The sequence below is a fragment of the Bubalus bubalis genome, chromosome 20 (assembly GCF_019923935.1).
Source record: "Bubalus bubalis isolate 160015118507 breed Murrah chromosome 20, NDDB_SH_1, whole genome shotgun sequence".
NCBI lineage: Eukaryota > Metazoa > Chordata > Mammalia > Artiodactyla > Bovidae > Bubalus > Bubalus bubalis.
In genome coordinates, this window is record NC_059176.1 from 31,148,488 (window position 1) to 31,166,831 (window position 18,344).

At 42.7% G+C, this 18,344-nt stretch overlaps 1 protein-coding gene and 1 long non-coding RNA gene across 3 annotated transcripts; both read right to left on the minus strand.

The window, feature by feature from the left end:
* Positions 1-914: 914 nt before the first annotated feature.
* Positions 915-18,338, minus strand: LOC102412030. 2 transcript variants are annotated; one of them, XR_006546832.2, is made up of 4 exons: positions 17,740-18,338; positions 10,767-10,828; positions 10,183-10,256; positions 915-2,638 (listed from the first exon to the last, which is right to left on the minus strand). It is a non-coding gene; the product is annotated as an uncharacterized LOC102412030 (long non-coding RNA). The 2 variants fall into 2 exon arrangements; XR_006546831.2 differs by lacking the exon at positions 17,740-18,338 and having other exon boundaries at positions 10,767-10,921.
* FOXG1 (forkhead box G1) lies at positions 13,991-16,514 on the minus strand. The gene has a single exon (XM_025271132.3). It carries the CDS (start codon positions 16,388-16,390, stop codon positions 14,927-14,929), a length of 1,464 nt encoding a protein of 487 aa, XP_025126917.1. The 5' UTR covers positions 16,391-16,514; the 3' UTR covers positions 13,991-14,926.
* Positions 18,339-18,344: the final 6 nt, after the last annotated feature.

An 18,344-nucleotide genomic window follows, 5' to 3' on the forward strand; every position in this document is an offset into this window, starting at 1 on the left:
CCCCCACAGCCCATTTTAAAAATATTTATTGTGTCACTTGTGCAATAGATCTACCTGTATCTGCCTTGAAAAATTCTTTGTTGGAAAAAATGTTAGCATCATTTGAAACCATTCCTTTTCTGTGATATAATAGTTTTATTCGGGCTTACCTCTCTTGTCTTTGAAACTGTATATATTTCTTTTATTTAATAGAATATGAATGTTTAAAGAATGAAATGACTACATCTTCATTTACTGAAAACATAAATAGATCTTAACTCCACTCACTGCTAAGTTCCTCACTCCTGCATACCCTGAACAGAAAGAAGCCTATATTTGCTTCACAGTACAGTCTAAGCAGAATGTCATGGTTCTGGCTTTCCTTCAGTGTTTACAAATCACAAACACCAATTCTTGGTGGTTAAAAGTTAGAAATACTAATATGTTTAGTTCTTAGTTTCTAAAGTGTACATGTTTAAACTATATTCAGCATAGTACGAATGGAATATGTGCATACGCATTTATATTTGTTGGCTAATGATGTTTTTAAGATACTGGGTTATAGAAGCCTACTAATTTTGTTAAATGGGTGCATAAACAGTGCAGGTGAGTGTCTGCATAACTTTTACTACTTTTTGAAATGTCTGCTTTTATTGTTTCTTTACTGTCAAATATTCCCATTATAAATGTATTAATTTAGTTTATTTTAGTTAGGCATGTCTCCAATGACTCAGGTTCTCAGATATGTACAACTAAAACCTAATTGTTTGAAAATAAATTCGTAAAAGCCATACTTTGGGAATGTACATAACAGGATTGAGGGCTACTTTTACTGACATTGTTGGTTTCTTTTAATTTTCTGATTGAAACAAACGATAGTTGTCTTTTAATCAAGGAAGAATTCAAATGAATAAAAACAATCACAATAACTGAGAATATTTTCCATTAAATGTTTTAATTAGAGTTGGATTTTATATGGAAAGCTCCAGTTTGATTTCACATTGCAGAGTTGTACTTCCAGAAGAGTGAAGAACTTAGTAGTTATTAGTTATTATCAGTGCACAGAGAAGGTCTTGGGGGGTGCCACTGAAAAGCAGAGCGATATACAGTTGCAACCAAAGTTGTCTTTCTCCTGCAGCAAACTGAGCATCACCTCAGTGAATTTATCCCTAAAAATGAAAGCTGCTCATTCTCTGCTCTTTCGTGAGAAACAGTCTCATGAACTGTAATATTTTCATACTTTTTTAAGTGAAAAGACTAGATAGAAATGAAAAAAGATCCTTCAACCTCCCTGCTGTGAAAGGTGAGGAGATAGATGCACTATACGTAAGACCAGCAGGGGAGTTGCGTCCCTTTTTTTCCCTCCCTTTCTTCAACTACCATTTGGTTTAGTTATGGATTGTCCGTATATGATAATATCTAAAGAAAAGACTTTTCTTGAAGACAAAACTGGCTATTGATAGTATGCCTTTCTTTTTGTAATTGTGTTTTAAGAAGGCATGAAGATCTTTTCTCATGTTTTCAAGGCTACACTAATTTGCAGGAAAACAGAACAATGCAAACACATCTTATGATCACCCTTCTTTCCTTTTAAACTGTCCTTCTGTTGCTAAAGTTCTTTTCCATTTGGTCCTACCCAAATTCCTTCTGCTGGGCTGCCAAGGAATTTCTCTTATTTTTTGCTCTCCTCTCCCACAACGGCCCGTCCTCTTCTAACCAGCTTTCTTCGTTCCCCTCCAAAATGAAAGCAGTTACCCAAACAACCTGCTTTGACCCCAACATCTGCCTGACAAACACTGAGTCTTAATTCTCTCGCTATCCCCTTTTTATTTTCTTTCATTTCCTTTTTCTTGGGGGTGGGGTGCATAGGGGGCTCAGGACATGGGGAGAACTTTGGGCTGAGAGGAGAGTTAGATGCCTGCAGATACAAACTCAGTGGCAGATTCCTTCCAGCCTCATCTCAGGAACTGGTGGCTGTTCTTGTACCTGGAACAATAAACCTTGACAGGTTTACAACTGATAAAAGCACGTCTCCCTCCTCCTAAACAGATGGGTCAACTTTACCAGCTAGATTATCACCAGGTACTAACATCTTCCACCTGGTCTCCTTCCTCCCGCTACTTCTACTCCCTCCACTTTACTGTCCTCTTTGCATCCCTCCATTTCTAAAGAAATCAGAGCTCATCCTGGAGGCCCTAATTTCTAATTTTTGTGTCACCCAATGACCTGAGTTACTTAGGGCCAGAATTCTCTTTTGATTCATGGAACCTTAGTTCCTATGCCCTTCTCAAACTTCTTAGCTTTGTGAATGTGAGTCCCAAATATGACAACTTGACCATTCACCAGAAGAGCTCCAGCCAGAAGGTACCAGGTCCTTCTACTCAAGAATCCCTTCACCTGTCTCTGCTTCCAGGCCAGTCCTGGGTTGATTTATTTGGCAATAGTGTCCAAGGGGGACATGCCCATAGCAGTGAAGAGGGGACACAAAAGTACTCAGTGACACTAAAAAGATCCATCATGTTAGACCAGGGGAGTCAATTAGAATACAAGTTGGGCAGGAACAGATCATCCATCTAACCAGTGATAAAAGAAATCAGAGGAATGTCCAACTGCAGCCATGAAACACAAATTTCAGACTGAAATAGATTCCGTCTTCATCCTGTTGGCCAGAAAAAATATTTTAAAATTGTTTATGCTATTATTGTTTGTATTATTATTATTAACATTTTATTTTTGTCATTATTGCTGCAGTTTTTGTTATTGTTGTTGTTGCTGCTATTATACTACTCAACAGAAGTTTAGAAAGATTAGTCAGATTAATTAGTTTATTGGTAATTTAAAGCTGAAAACTAGTAATTAAGCCAAAAACTAAAAATGATCAGTGATGATTCATACCAATGTAGGATTTGGGAGGAAGAGAATCTAAATTTTGGATATAAAATTTGGCAGCTGTGAAATAAACAGGACTTGGGGATCAGAACTATGGTAATTGGAATATTCTTAGCCACTTAGTCTCTCTCTCTCCCCACAACGTGCTCCAAATTCAGCTAAGATCACTGTGATTTGCTTGATAAAGGGGAAAAAATACATTTGTTTTTGTTGACAGAGAACAAAGACCCCAGGTTTGTTCTTCAGTCATTTGCATTTGCACGTGAATTCCTTCTGCTTAGGACCATCCAAATACCTAAGATCTCTCCTCTCTAAGTTTACCTCCTTCATCTCTTTGCTCTTATTACACATCTCACTGAAGAGGGTGCATCATATAAGACAGGTATACAATTTCAGCCCTCTCCACAGACACATTCCATGGAATATAAATTCAATAATGCAATTCTCTGCACAACAAGCTCTCTGCTATCTTTCAAATATAATTAATGTTTTGATAGTGCAGTTCTTTAACTACATATATACACACAAAAACAGACGCACCCTCTAGCTTTGCTGTTTGTGAATCTAAAACAGAAATGGATTCGGCTCTTTCAGGGACTCCTAAAATTCCTCAACTCAGTCAGCCTACAGAGAAGAAATCTGTTTAGGTAATAACTGCACAGTCTGTTGTATGTCCAAAAATACTTAAAACAATAAAAATGCAAGCCCCTAATTTTTGACAGTCATTTTTGTCAAATTTCCTAGTAATTAAAGGCTATTCTGAATTGATATTCTGATACAGACATTCACCAGATAGCAGTCAAAATCAACAAAAACACTGTCCTAACCTACTGGTTGTCTTTTCCAAGTTTTGATGATGGAAACTGAATTTCAGTACCTTCCATTTATCCAGTTGGTGCTAAATTGACAGAGATGTATAAAAACTAGCAACCATAACAACGGCTTCCACATGAGACTGCTTATTCCGCCAGATACCTCAGTTATATGTTTCAGATGGGTTAATCCACCTAATTACAGTTGGTTGTATATGGACATATTTGTATGTGAAATAGATGGTCAGAAAGACAGATACATAGATAACCACCTATGCAATAGCAGTTTAGTGAGCAAATGCTGCTGAGCTCCTATATTCAAATGTACAATATTCCTAACATTTTATTCCTACAAGCTGACTACAATTATAAGAGGATGAATAAACTTCAGACTGCGGGACATGATATGTTTTCAGTCTTAGAAGAAAAACATGTAATCTGTAATACTTATTCCAATGAAAATATAAACCTTAATCTCCCTATATTGTTACTGAGTTGAAGGAGCTAGTTATTTGGAACTGATACACTGATTTCCAAGCATCTGGGCCATTTTGTTTGATTTGTGAATGTATATGAGGTGCTGGCAAGGGTAACACTTCACACATTTCTGCACAAAATTTTTAGAGAAGATACATAAAAAGAATTTTTTAAAATAATCTTTTGAGGTTTTATTTTCTTAGTCGTCATGTGGCAGTTGATGTTTGGAATTGTGAAAGAAGGTAAAAGAATGATCAAGTAAAGAAGCACATGTGGCTAATTCTAAATAAGTAGATCTTTTTACTAGACATGAAAGAAACAAAAATATTTCCCCAGTACAGTTGTGCAAAAAGAGGGGAGAGTGTGATTTGTGGAGCTCACTGTGCTTTTTGTTATTGTTTTAGATGGTGGTGGCCCATCAGGGTTCCTTTAACATTACTTTTCTCCAAACTGTTTTCCTTGAAAGCATAAATGTGAGAACTACTTAGCCCTTCATTCCTTCACAGGCTAATGTATAACAGCAAATATTTCCATTAGATTTTCAATAGAAAAAAGTCTTTACAGGTTGGTAGTTCTATTTTAATACAGGACCAAATGATCGATCCCAGTTGTTTAGATGCAGTTAACTTGATTTTTGCCAATACTGAGCTGCTGTGTGTGTGTGTAAGATTTTTACAATATTGATCAGCAATGATGTGTGAGCTATAAAAAAGAAATGTTATCTTTTTTAGATTTGTTCTGATTTCTTTCTTGTTTTCTCCTTTTTGATTTGTTTTTGAGGCAGTGACACAACTACTTCTCTGATTCCCAAATGAGATTTTGTTTGGCTCAGGTTAATATTAAAGAAGATCACATACACGGTTGGAAAATATTGTTATTTTTCTTTAATGGGGAAAATTGGACTCCCGCGTGTCAGATCTGTGGTTTTCTGAAGGGCAATGGAAATGGTACTGACATCACTTTGCACTTTAACAATCGGATTTGGTCAGGGTACAAGTTGTTTGTTTAACCCGACAGCTCGGTGCACCCCGTCGCACGCTTTGCACACTCATTAAAACGATTATTCACGACCTGTCGAGTGTTTTCGGGTTCATTCACAGGAAAGGCTTGGAGCGAGCGAGAGCAATTCAAGTCAACACTGTCCACTACCCCGACGCACGTGAGGACGAGCTGGTGCGTGCGTAGGAAGGCGGGGGGGCGGAGTCGGGGGGGTTGGGGTGAGGCCTTAGCTCTAAGTCCGGTTCATCTGATGCTCAGGAATCTCAGTCTCGAAAGAATGCTGAGTGCTTGGTCCTAAAGGGCCATATCTCTGTGTTAACTTCAAGCGCTTGGCACGGGACAGAAAAATATAAATAGACAAACAAACCTCAAAGCTCTCCCTCTGCTCCTCCTTTCAACCTTCCACAAAGCTTAAGGTCCCAGGGCTCGCCCACCTTCTGCCTGCAGCCGCCTGACTGCGAGGCTCCACCTCTCAGAACACCGATGCTGAGGATAAGTAGTTTCAGGAAAACTCACCAGGGTGAGGAGGGTTAATTCCATGTCTCAAGGCCCTTTCCTTCTTAAGAAAGAATTCGATTAATTTTTCTCTATATTCTTCGCGGATACCAGAGAAAGGGAGAAGCGTAAGAAACGAAGAGAACTATTAACCGTATTTGGTAGATGAATTCCAAATTATTAGTAAGGAAAAATTGATCCTCCAGACTGCAATAAAAGATCTGTAAAGTCAGAAGCAAATTGCCCTCGATGAATCTGGCCACTGTTCCCCCCCATTTCCAAGTCATCTCTCAACATTTTGTAATGACAAGAGAAGCACATGCATCTCAATCTCCCATAAAGAAAACAAGGCCTGCTGTCCCTTCTACCTGATTCTACTTTATTCCTTCTAGAGTACTGCCTTTTACATATGAAAGTCACACCCCTTGGCCTTTAGTTGTCCTATTTGTTCAAATCAACTTTGATGCATAACATTCACATGTGAGCTTTTAGTTCAAGAGAAATGCCAATCTTCATAAGGTATAATTGTAGACATACACTAAATAATAGAATATATGCATTTAATATGTACCGAAGAACCTGAGAATATCCTGTTTCAGCATACCCCTGGCATACTCTAGAGGTGATAGATGTTTTAAAACATTGCCACTTCCATATTCAAAATCCATTGCTCCTTGATTTTCAATACCATTAGTAAACCCAATGGTCACTTTATTGTCATGAGAGTAACCTAGTCATGTCAACGGAAAAAAAAAAAAAAACCTAATTCATCAGTTTCATTCTATCACACCTAACATTATATAATCATCTGTTTTCCTGTTTTATAAAAACAAGCACAATGTTTGAAGAGAAGAATGGAAGCTTTTGAGTAGTGTGAGATTTTAATCAGAGACAGATTCCTAATTGCTAAAAAGTAAGTATGAATAAGTAATTTCATAAAATCTTTGGATTGCCATAATTCACTACCAAGTTTACTTAAAACTGATCTGTCAAATGTGTTTCCTATATAAGCTCTTTCATTAAAACCAACCTGCGATAATAATCAAGAGGCAGATGCTGAAATATGTAAGTAAATAACTGAAAGTCTGCATAAATAAACACAAATCAATGCAGTAATAGACCACACCATCGATGCAGGAATGATCGATTTTAGTCTTCCAGCTGCAATCAGAGCTCCCAATGTATAATTAAAAGTATATTTTTCAGCTCCACTGCTGCTACTACTACTACTACAATTACTACTACTGAAAATAAATAAATAAACAAGCCCTGTTCCCACTTCTACCTGATTCTACCTTATTCCTTCTAGAGTATATTTGATGGGGTGGGAGGAGTGCTCTATTTTTTCTAACAAAGCTTTGCCAAACTTAAAATTACATCATTAATTATAAAAATTATAAAAGTATTAAATAATAAAATTGCCATCTTATTCATGTTCTGAATTTTCAACCTTCATTATAGCCTCTAATTATTCATTCAGCACATTTAATGGGTAAAAGACATACAAAGTGCTCATTAGTTTTAAAGATTTTTTTAAACTACTATGGTACCTTTGGCTTTATAGGTTCTTTGGGCCTTTTGTTAAAAGAGTAAAAATGTTATTTCCTCAATATACCCTGGGAGTTCTTATGCCTATGCCTGCATATGCAAGCAGTCTGAAACAAGGAAGGGGGGAAGAGCATCTGCGTTATTCCAAAATTGTTTCATAAAGTGATTGCAAAACAAACAAGTGTCTGTCTCAAAGAAATAAATATACTTTGGATTTCTAGAAATTCACATCTGAAACATTTCAGATTTTGCTTAAAGTTAAATTTCCTTTTTGAGAATATTTATCCCTGGAGGGCAGAATTAATTTAAATTAGCAAGTACCGGTGTATGATGAGTTTGAGTATTTAGGTTCTGTAATGAAAATATGGTGTTCACATTTTTTTCTTAATCAACAAAGATGCTTATTTACATTCATCCCTGAATTAGTGTGGTCCTTCTGAAACACAGGCCTCAAATTTTTTCTTATTTATGAAATTCAGCTTCTTTGAAAGTGATTTTTTTCCTTGTATGATATCACTAGCACATAAATATCCACTTTTATTATCTTTATATAATTATGTGACCAAACGTTCTCTTTGACTCCTCTCCTTTCCATCCAGGAAACAGGATGCAAGGGCAACTGAACCCAAAAGGAAAATATCACCAGTTATTGTTTAGAGCTAATTTAACAGATAATTTAACTTCAAACAACAATGATCAGGTCATTAAATTTCAGAGCAATGAGAAAATGAAAGAACTGAGAGATAACTCAGTTTATCTCTAACCCCACTACAGTTTTTAGTTTTCCTGCTCAGTCAACAGAATCAACAACGCCTTGCCTTCCAGACCCGGAGCTAGATAGGTTTGCACCTTAAATACATTCTGATTAAAAGGATTAGACGATATGAGGAGAAGAAAAGGGGAATACAACTGAGGAAGATGGCCCCAATTTGAGGAGTGCTGTGTAAAAAAATTCAACCTAAATCGAAACTGAATATCCCACACATGTCTGGCAGTTGAACAATCTCTCTCATTTGGATAATAATCCCTAAATCTTGCAGTGTGCAATGTGCTTTCCTCCCTTGCAGCTTTTCCGCAGGGCCCAAGAGGAGGGCTGAGATTTATATGCCTCGGGCAACACACCATGAAAAGGACATGGGACATCCTATCTCCTCTCTCTCACAAGCATAATTTTGAGAATTACTGGCTATTTTAAATGTCTTTTCCTGATCTCAACAATTCTGGAATTTCTGTCTACCTCAAGTTTTGATAAAGGGCAAGGTGAGGATGGGGTTGAGTCATAGAAATTGAGTCTTATGGAAGACGGGGAGGGAACAGTCGGAAATGTTGAGCTCCATTCTTCATGGTTCTTTCTTTTCAAAGCTAAAGATCACTGCTGAGAATCCCCCTGGCACAGGCAGGATGCTCTGCCCACCTAACCCCCTGCCTCCCTTTCCCTGGCCCAGGGACACCTTTAAAAGTGTTGAGGGAATTCCTACCCCAAAGGGTACCTCTTCCTGTAAGAACACTTCACTTCGGACCACAGGTTTGGGCAGAAAAGAAACACAGGGTAGAAAGCGAAATGGAAGAGTAGACAGTGGAAAGGAGAAAAGGTTTCTACTACAGAGAAAACAGTTCTATCAACTAGCAAGTGCTAAGATCTGAAACCGCACCAGGTAAACAAAAAGAAACAACTTTGAAGGGGAAGAGGGCGGGTGGAGAACACGGAAGAAGAAGAAGAAAGGGAAAAGGTGGGGAAGTTCGTCGACCAAGCTTCTGGAGTCAATTTATCTGGCATCAGCCGGTGTCGAGCTATCAAACTCCAAGCTCCGCTTTGTCCTGGGCAAGAGCGCCCTCACCTTGCTGCTCCCTGCGCAGCGCCCGGCTTCCCCTCTGCTGGCATCTCTGCCGCAGCGTCCCGGGAGCGCCTGTCCACCGCGCCGCCACCGCCGCCGCGACTCGGCCGCCAAAATCACGTTTCTACACAATTCCAAAATCCGAGAAAACCACGCTGCCGGGTCCCTGCCACAAGGACCTCAAGTTCCGCCATCGTGCTGAAGTCCCCGAGGCGCCAGAAAGGCTACGGGAAACCTCGGCGAGGGCTCCAAACTCGCTTCGGGCCGACTCAACCTGTCTCGCGCGCCCGCAGCCACTCTCGGGATACCCTGGCTCTCGAGCTTACACCGCCGTCTCCAAAGTGTGCATTAAGAATCAATTATTAGCCTGAGATCCCAAAGCCGGGAACTGAGATATTCCCAGCAGGGACAAAGTCAAGCCCAGAACGGTGCTCATTTCCTTATTCCTTCGAATAAGGGAAAGAGAGCCTCCCACCCGCGACTCTACCTGGAGCAACGCCGCTAAAGCCGGCAGGGACCCTCGCCCGACCCAGGCCAAGGAGCTGGGAGCGGAGGGCCAGCTCTGGGGGAGGTGGGCAATGTTGGTGTGAAAATAGGGGGAGGAGGGACATCCCACCAAGAAATAAAAAGAAAGAAAGAAAAGGAAAAAGAAAACTTTAGAACGAAGCAAGCCCTTGGCTCTCGAACAAGAACCTTTGTCTCAAATAGGAGGAGCAAATACATTTATACAGGTTTGAACCTTAAGTCTCCTTAGTGTCTTCTTGCAGTTTAAGACTCAGAAATCCTTTTCCATGAAATAAATTACTTTGCCCTTTGGAACCTAGTTCAGTCTCGCACTACCCTGGCTCCGTATAAATTCTTCTCCTTTCCTCACCATCCCTTTTTTCCATGTCTACACCCTTTTTACTTAGGGATCCACCGTGACTCTCTGCCGCCGAGGGGGAAAAAAATCATGCATTCTTTCAGCTACTTCTGATAGCGCGCCCTCTAAGGAAAAAAAAAAAAAAGTGTTTTTTGTTTGTTTGTTTGTTTTTTTTAAGAGTACTTTAGTCCTGGACCTCAAAGTCTCAGTTTGAGCCTTTGTCAAAATCAGCCGGTCGGGCACAGCTACCCCGCCACCCACATCCCGGTAAAGCACTTTCACTTACCGATCTTGGGGTAAGAGCGCTTCCAGTCCTGAAGTCTTTTTCTTCGGCATCCTTCGGGCAACATCAGGCACAGTCTTGGATGGAGGGGGGAAAAAAAGATAGAAATTGGAAGGCAGAAAAGAGACTCAAAATATAACACTACATCATATATTCCCATGAGCCACCTTGGCCTACATCCTTAGGAAAAGGTCCCGGTGAACTGACCGCTGGAGTGGAGAAAAGGTCGGTTTGGGGGCCGAAAACCAAGAGGTGGATTATTTTAACTGCTGGTGGTTGGGGGGGGCGGGGGGGGGTAGGGGGGAGGGGAGACTCTGGAGGGAGGGTAGAGAAGGGAGAATGATTGGGATGGGAAAAGAAAGCTTTTTAAAAAAAAAAAAAAGCGCGCAAAAGGAAATCAAGAATGAAGTACTGTGAAAGATAGCGCCTTTGAACTCTTACAGGTTGGAAGCTCTTAGGGAGAATGCAGACGTGTATGCGCGAAAAGGAGAATCTAGATGACCCCCTATTCTTTCTGTCATCTCCAGGATCTGGCCTCAAGTAGGGGCGGGGGAAGAAGGGGGAATTTTAATTTCAGTTTCACCTACCCTACTTGTTGGAATGGATGCGCAGATTTTCATGCTGGAGAGTCCCATCTGTCTGGCAGAAGCTGGAGTAGTGTTGGGGGCAGGTTATCTGGTGAAGTAGGAATGTACAGGAACCCCGCCCTCTAGGCACAGTTACACAACCCCAGCAACCCGTCTCAGCCCCTTTCTAAAACCTCTAATGGTCTTCACCTTCACCCTTTGTTAGCCTATTTCTCAAACAGGCATTGAGTCCCAAACACAACCAGCCAATTTAGCTATTCATAAAATTAATTTCTCAAAAGCAAAATTACTTCATTGCATGCAAGTTCTTCAACGATGTTGTAGAAAACAGACTTTTAAAAACCGTATTTATATATTTAGAGCTCTAAATATTTTGGATTTCTCCACCTACTTGGGTGAAATAACCACCAATTTAAATATACATAATTAACTCAAACACTACAAGTCTCATTTTCTTTTTTATCTCTCTACCCTCAATTTGATGCGATTCATAGAAACCACATGAAATCTTCCATAAGCATAGATATTTGTATTAAATCTTGTTAGTTCCAGGCTTCATATTCCAGTAATTTCCAATTTTGAAACAAGTTGAAGAAACATTTGGAAGAATCTTTTCACTGCTCTAGCTTAAGTAAGTCACTTTCTCAATGTTTTATATATTAATAATTTGTATTAACTTGTAGCAGACAAAATATACCTGGAAAGAAATTGCAATTTGAGATGTCAAATAAGTTATGATCACTAAGCACTTATAGTTCCAAAATCTCAAAAAGAGCAACCTTCATCTCATTAAAAACAGTTATAAGTATAAAAGAAGAAAAGCTTCAAAAAGTTTCAAAATGTTTTTCCAGCATAAGTTAATTTTAACTGGCAAAGGTTGAAGATAACAAATATCAACACAATGTTACAACCAATTTGTTGCAAAAAAAATCTATTAAATGCCATGCTAGATTTCTGTATGTTTTTGAAGATGATAGTTTGAGGGACGATAGGACTCATTGAGATAAATGAAATGTTCACATTGGGCTTCAGGAGGCCTTCACAAAGTTCTTTCTCTCTGTATATCCCCCTTAGTATCTAGTATGCATATTAAACAAACTAGTCTTACTTCTAATCATATCAGTTGTATATGTAACTTGGACACGTATAGAACTTTTCTACTCCAGTCCTTAGTTGCTAATCAATTCAAAGAAGTCGATTTTACTTTTGATTTCAGAACATTAAATTTGCCACTGGAATTCTATTTCTTGATCATGCAAATAAACAATCAGAAATAAGTTATTTAATATGGCCAGAAAAAAATACTTATGGGGGAAATCTGTCTTTTCTACATATGTCCCTTTACCTCAATGTGAGTCCAACTGTCTTTGTAGCTTTTGATAGGCAAAAGACTATATTTCTTCAGTCCCAGTACATTCTTATTCTACAAATAAAACCCATGGTGAAAGCAAACAATACATCACCACCTTTTCCAGTCTAAACACATGCTTGTCTTTGAGCTGTTTTGGATCACAAATGTGTAATAGGAATTTCCTTTGCCTAACTTCATTCACTTGGACGCTATAACTATTTTTATTATCAGTCATACATTTGGCTTCTAAAACAATTTATTTGTGGAATTTTCTTTCATGCTTCATCCTAAAGAACTGTTAAATTTCAAGAAACTTGGACCTCTGGTGAAAATGCTCTCATACTAAGAAAATAGAACCTTGTCCTGTCTGCTTAAAGGAGATAATTAAACTAGCTGTCTTGGTCTATTTTAGTTCTTTCCCCATTTGTGTATATTTGGTTCCAGCTCTTTTAATTTTTTCCTGGCCTTATTCTGTCTTTCTTAGATCTCTCTCTCCTCTCCCTCATTCATTCTTTCTTTTTGGTAGCAGACTTTTTTTTTTTTTTTTTTTTTTAAGGTTCAAGATCCTCTTTCCCTTTCTTCCCTCTAGCTATCTCTTCCTCTATCTCTCCATTCCACAGGCCACCCATTCCCATATTCCAATATTAACTATAGTTGTATTTCAAATCTGTTTCAGTCAGCCTGCTTCTCGCCTAGGTGTTTTTTTGTTTTGTTTTTTTCCTGACAGACTCTCTAAGTGTTTGCCGATAACATCTTGGGGACAGATTATTTTTCATTGGGTCCTTTGTAAGAAGTATCCAGCTTATTGCATTACTGCAGAACACATTTCAGACTATACAATTGTAACAAATGAACAACTTGTCCTCCACAGACTCACCACAGGATCCAATTAGTTACTAAACCTTTTAGTTAGGTTTACTAATTATTTTCTGGAGTCACAGCAATTGGACTGCTGAAACAACTCAAGAAAATGTTTTCATTTTGCTTCAGATTTATATCTATATGCATATATGTGCATGCATATGTATACTGCAAGTTAAAACAAAATTATGACTAAGCAAGAGGACAAATTTCTAGATAAAACTACACAGACATATTTAAAAGGGAATCAAGAAATACCTCTATAATGTAAAAATGAAAGAAAAGGAGAGAGAGGCATTTTACTTCTTCTGAACATCTGGAGCTTTAAATTGTTATAATTTAAAAATAAAATATAAACATTGATCTGCAAGTCATTACAACAGGTGATCACTTCAGCAAAATCTATATTGCAACTTCAGCACATCTTTATTAGAACTCTTTCATTGTGGGTAAACAGCCACAAAAATAAATGCTGACTTAGAAAGTATAAATACAAATATTTAAACAAAAATATTTGCAGCATTCATAGCGCAAATTGTACCTGAACTGAAGGGCTCTGTGTGTCTATATATATTACATATGTGTGCATTATATTCACTTCTATCTAACCATATACATATATTTATTTATAATTTGCCAAGTGCTATAAACAAGATACCTCAAACAAAATATATAAAAAGCATTCTATCAACTGATTTGAAAATAAACACAAGGTAAATAGCTATGCACATAAAATTAAATAATCTCTTTTTGCTGTATATCTACAGAAACTTAAAGATATCAGCTGAAAAGCCTGTATTTTGTTTAAAGCTAGCATTTATTAAATAGCCTGCTCCTTGTAAAATTTGACTCCACAATGGAAGAAATATCATTTTCATTTGAAAAGTCTCAGTTCAAATGAAAGGAGCAGTTTAAATTTCAGTTGGCTGAAAAAGCCTTTGAATTCCCTAGAACTTTAATGATCTTTTAAAAATTAGTTCTACTTAATAAAAGAGACAAAAGTATCAAGATATATATGAATTTAGCCTATTTTTTTATTTCTGTGTGTTCATAGTAAACATTTTTGTAAGTGACAAACACGGGCATATGACCACAGTATCACAATCAAGAAATTTTAAGACAACATTAACAATCACTCAAATTTATGCGGCATCTGCGCAACACAGGTTACATATTTGCAAGGTTTACCTATAAGTACAATAGGTATTAACATTTCACTACATTTAGAAAAAATAAAAGTGACCTGTTAGTGACCACATACATCAAAATATACACAACACAAACTGAAGGCAATCATTAATTTTGTCCCCTTCCGATTCATTTGAATGGGCAGTGCTGCCAACTGAAACAACTTTCCTTTTTTTTTTTTTTTTTTAAATACTTAGTATACCAAGTGCATTTTCTAGAACCCAATCTTTGGTCTAAAAGTAAACAAAAAAAAAAAAACAAAAACAAAAACAGCTTTTTAAAGAAAAGGACAAAACAATAAATGGCCAAAATAATTTCTTGGGCACCTCTACTACGAATGCTTCTTAAATACAAATTACAGTTTAACATTTTAAAACTCTCCCCATAATTTAGGTTGTTCTCAAGGTCTGCATCCACCATAAAGATCCATGATAATTTATAATACTGCACACATGGAAATCTGGCGGCTCTTAAGGATAGACTTGTCAGGTTTGAATGAAAATGGCAAAGCAGTCACTATTTAGATACACATTCTACTATAATTTTGACTTCCAAACCTTATATTCTACAATGTATTCTCCCCACATTGCACCTCGCTGACACTCCACACCTTGTTAGAATAATAAACAACCCTAAAGACTGAACAAACGTACAGAAATGGGGGGGGGCTTAATAAAAAATACCTGGACTTATTTTTTTAATTATCATTTACAATGCAAATGTGTGTAAAACGTTCACTTACAGTCTGGTCCCAGGGATGTTAATGTATTAAAGGGTTGGAAGAAGACCCCTGATTTTGATGTGTGAAATAATCAGACAGTCCCCCGGACAGTCCCGTGGTGAAACTTGGCAAAGAGGGTCTTAAAGACTCACAGGGCAGGGTCGAGGGGGCCTGCGGAGACGTGGACGAAGACGCGGCCCGGGCGCTCATGGACGTGCTGCTCTGCGAAGTCATTGACGGGTGCGGGACGTGGGGGAAAAAGTAACTGGTCTGGCCCGCGAGCAGGTTGACCGAACAGGGGTTGAGGGAGTAGGTCCCGGAGCAGGGCACCGACAGGCCGCAGGGCACCGAGGCGGCGAGCGCGGCGGCCGTGAGGTGATGCGTGGCGTAGGGGATCTCCCCGTTGACCAGCCGGTCCACGCTCAGCCCGTTGGCCGTGGAGAAGGAGTGGTTGTTGCCCAGCGAGTTCTGAGTCAACACGGAGCTGTAGGGCATGGGGTGGCTGGGGTAGGCCGACGTGGTGCCGTTGTAACTCAAAGTGCTGCTGGCGCGGGGGTGGTGCAGGGACAGGAAGGGAGACATGGGCCAGTAGAGGGAGCCGGCGCGGTCCATGAAGGTGAGGCCGGTGGAGGTGAGGCGCGCCCCGCGCTTGAAGGCCAGCTTGGCCCGCGACGTGGTGGAGCGGCGCCGCAGCTTGCCTGTGGTGCCGCCGATGAACACGTCGTCGCTCGACGGGTCCAGCATCCAGTAGTTGCCCTTGCCCGGGTCGTCGTAGTGACGCGGCACCTTCACGAAGCACTTGTTGAGGGACAGGTTGTGGCGGATGGAGTTCTGCCAACCCTGCTTGTTCTCGCGGTAGTAGGGGAAGTTCTTCATGATGAACTCGTAGATGCCGTTGAGCGTCAGCCGCTTCTCCGGGCTCTGCCGGATGGCCATCATAATGAGCGCGTTGTAGCTGAACGGCGGCTTCTCGTACTTGCCGTTCTTCTTCTCGCCCTCCTTGCCCCCCTCCCCGTCCTTGCCGCCCTCGCCCGCCCCCTTCTTCTCCTCCCCCCCGGCGCCGGCGCCCTTTTCCTTCTCGTCCGGCCCGACGGGCGCCAGCTCCCCAGGGCCGCCGCCCGGCTCGCCCTTGCCGCCCAGCCCGTCCGCTTTGGCCCCGTCCAGGGCGGCGGCCGGGGGCGGCGGCGGCGGGAGCAGCAGCTGCTGTGGGCCCTTGTCGTCGTCGGCGGCCGGGGCGCCCCGCGCCTGGGGTGGCTGCGGTGCCTGGGGCGGCGGCGGCGGCGGCGGCGGAGGCTGCTGCTGCGGTGGCGGTTGCGGGGCGGGCGGCGGCGGGTGGTGATGATGGTGGTGGTGGTGATGGTGATGCTGGGGGTGGTGGCTGTTGTGGTGGCCGTGGCTTGCGTGGTGGTTGTCGTTCTGGACCGCCTCTGGCACCAGGCTGTTGATGCTAAACGAGGACTTGGGGATCATTTTCACCTCTTTCCTATCTCCCATGTCCAGCATCACCCAGTCGTCGGGGGGAAACGGCGACGGTGGCGGTGGCGGCGGCGGCGCGGGAGCCGGGCAGCGGCGCAGCGGGCGGCGGCGACCGGTGGGTGCCGAGGGGGGCGCGGGCGGCGGCGGCGGCACTGAGCGCTCCGGCAGCAGCGCAGTTGGACCGCAGGCTCCGGCGCTGGCAAGTCATGTAGCAAAAGCAGCAACCACCCCTCAGGAATTAGAAGAAAAAAAAAAAAAAAAAAAGGAAAAGAAAGAAAGAAGAAGAAAAAAAAAAACCACCACCGCCCCGGGGGTGAAGCTCCCTCGCTCCCAACTCTACTTCTTGGTCTCCCCCCCACCCCCCCCGCTCCCCCCCCCCTCTGCTGCTTCCTCCTCCTCCTCCTCTCGCAGCAGCAGTCACAGCAGCAGCAGCAGCAGCAGCCCAAAGGGGGGGAGAGCCGGGCGGCGGGCGGGCGCGTCCCGGAGCGGCCGCGGCGAGGCTGGGGAGACAGCGATCGCGGCGGCTATAGCCACAATTAATTTTCCGAGCTACAGGCGCACACTAGGGCTGTAAAAAAATTTTTGGTTTAACCTTTCCTACCGCTGGGCCAATCAGAGCTGGCGGCGTGCGGGAGCGTCTCTCCCGCCGTCGACCAATCGGCGGGCCCGGGCCCACCCACCCCCGCCCCGCCCCGCCCCGCCCCGCCCGTCCGCCCGCCCGCCCGCCTGCCCGCCGGCTCCCGCCCCCTCGGGCGCTCGCCTCCCCCTTTCCGCCGGCTCTGGGCCTCGCGGCCGCGCGGAGCCGCGTAGGGATACTCCGGCGGGAGCACGCTGCGCCGCGGCCCTTCTCTGCGCCCCCTCCTCCCCCGCCCCCCCCGACTACCTCCACTTCACCCCTGCCACCCCGCGGGTCTGCTCAACCGAAATCTCCCTCTTAGGGTAGATCTCTCCCATTTTCGGCTTCCTTCTCACTATACTGAGTCATTTTCGTTTGAGCGTCAATATTTGTCCTTATTGATTAAAGTTTGTATCCAATTTTATTTTTAAAAGCGGGGGCGGTGGCGGCGGCGGCGGAGAGAAGAAGTGGGAGTGCAGGGAGAGGGCAGGAAATGGAGGAGGAAGAGGCAAGGCACTACTCCGCGGGGTCGGCCTTGCAGGCCCGGGTCCGGCATTTCTGAGCCCGTAGGAAAACCGTGCGTGTCGTAGGTAAAGCTCCTACGAGGCTTCGGAAGGTCGGGGAGGAAAGGCCCACCTCGGGGTTGGGGGTGGGGGTGGTGTCCTAAACCTTGAGGGAGGAGGGTCCGGGAGAGGTTTGGAAAAGAAGAGATGAGGAGGAAGTGGGCTGGCGAGCGCGGGGCCCAACAGGGGTTACTTACTCGGTTCCTGCGGCTCGGGCGGCGGCGAGCTCGGAGGTCGGGCGCCGCCGGGAAGCCGGGCCTGGGGCTCCCGGCGCTGCGGCGGCGGCGGGCGAGGGCGGCTCAGTGGTGGGCGCCTATGATGGCCTTCCGAAATAAGGGGTGCTCAGAGAGAAAACAATACCAAACAATCTCGAAATAAACCAGGTAACACATGCTCTGTCTGTGCGTCTCTTCCTTCCCTTCTCTCCCGCTCCTGACCTTCGCTCACGCTCTGGGCGACTCGGTGCCGTTTTCTTCTCGCCGCTCCAGCGTCTTCTCAGCTTCTAATCCGAATTGGAAGCGAGTAGCCCTGAGCGATCACCCAGGAAATGTTTTCATTTTGCTTGTTGACATTGGAAAGGGGGAAAAAAAAGGGTGGGCGTCTATTTCTTTCCGGTGTTTTTTTTTTTTTTTAAGCCTTCCTATTTTCACTCTTCTTTTTCGTTCCGTTTCTCAAATGTTTTTAATTTGTGCGGGCCTTAATCCTGAAATAACCTCATGCTTCAGCCAGCCCTTTCCCATCCTGAATGCTGCTGGAGGGCACCCAGGAGCCTTGGGAACGTGCGTCCCACAATTCCAGCTTC

What these genes read in the sequence shown, in the direction of transcription:
- FOXG1 (XM_025271132.3), bottom strand. Translation starts at nt 16,390, where the DNA reads ATGCTGGACATGGGAGATAGGAAAGAGGTGAAAATGATCCCCAAGTCC.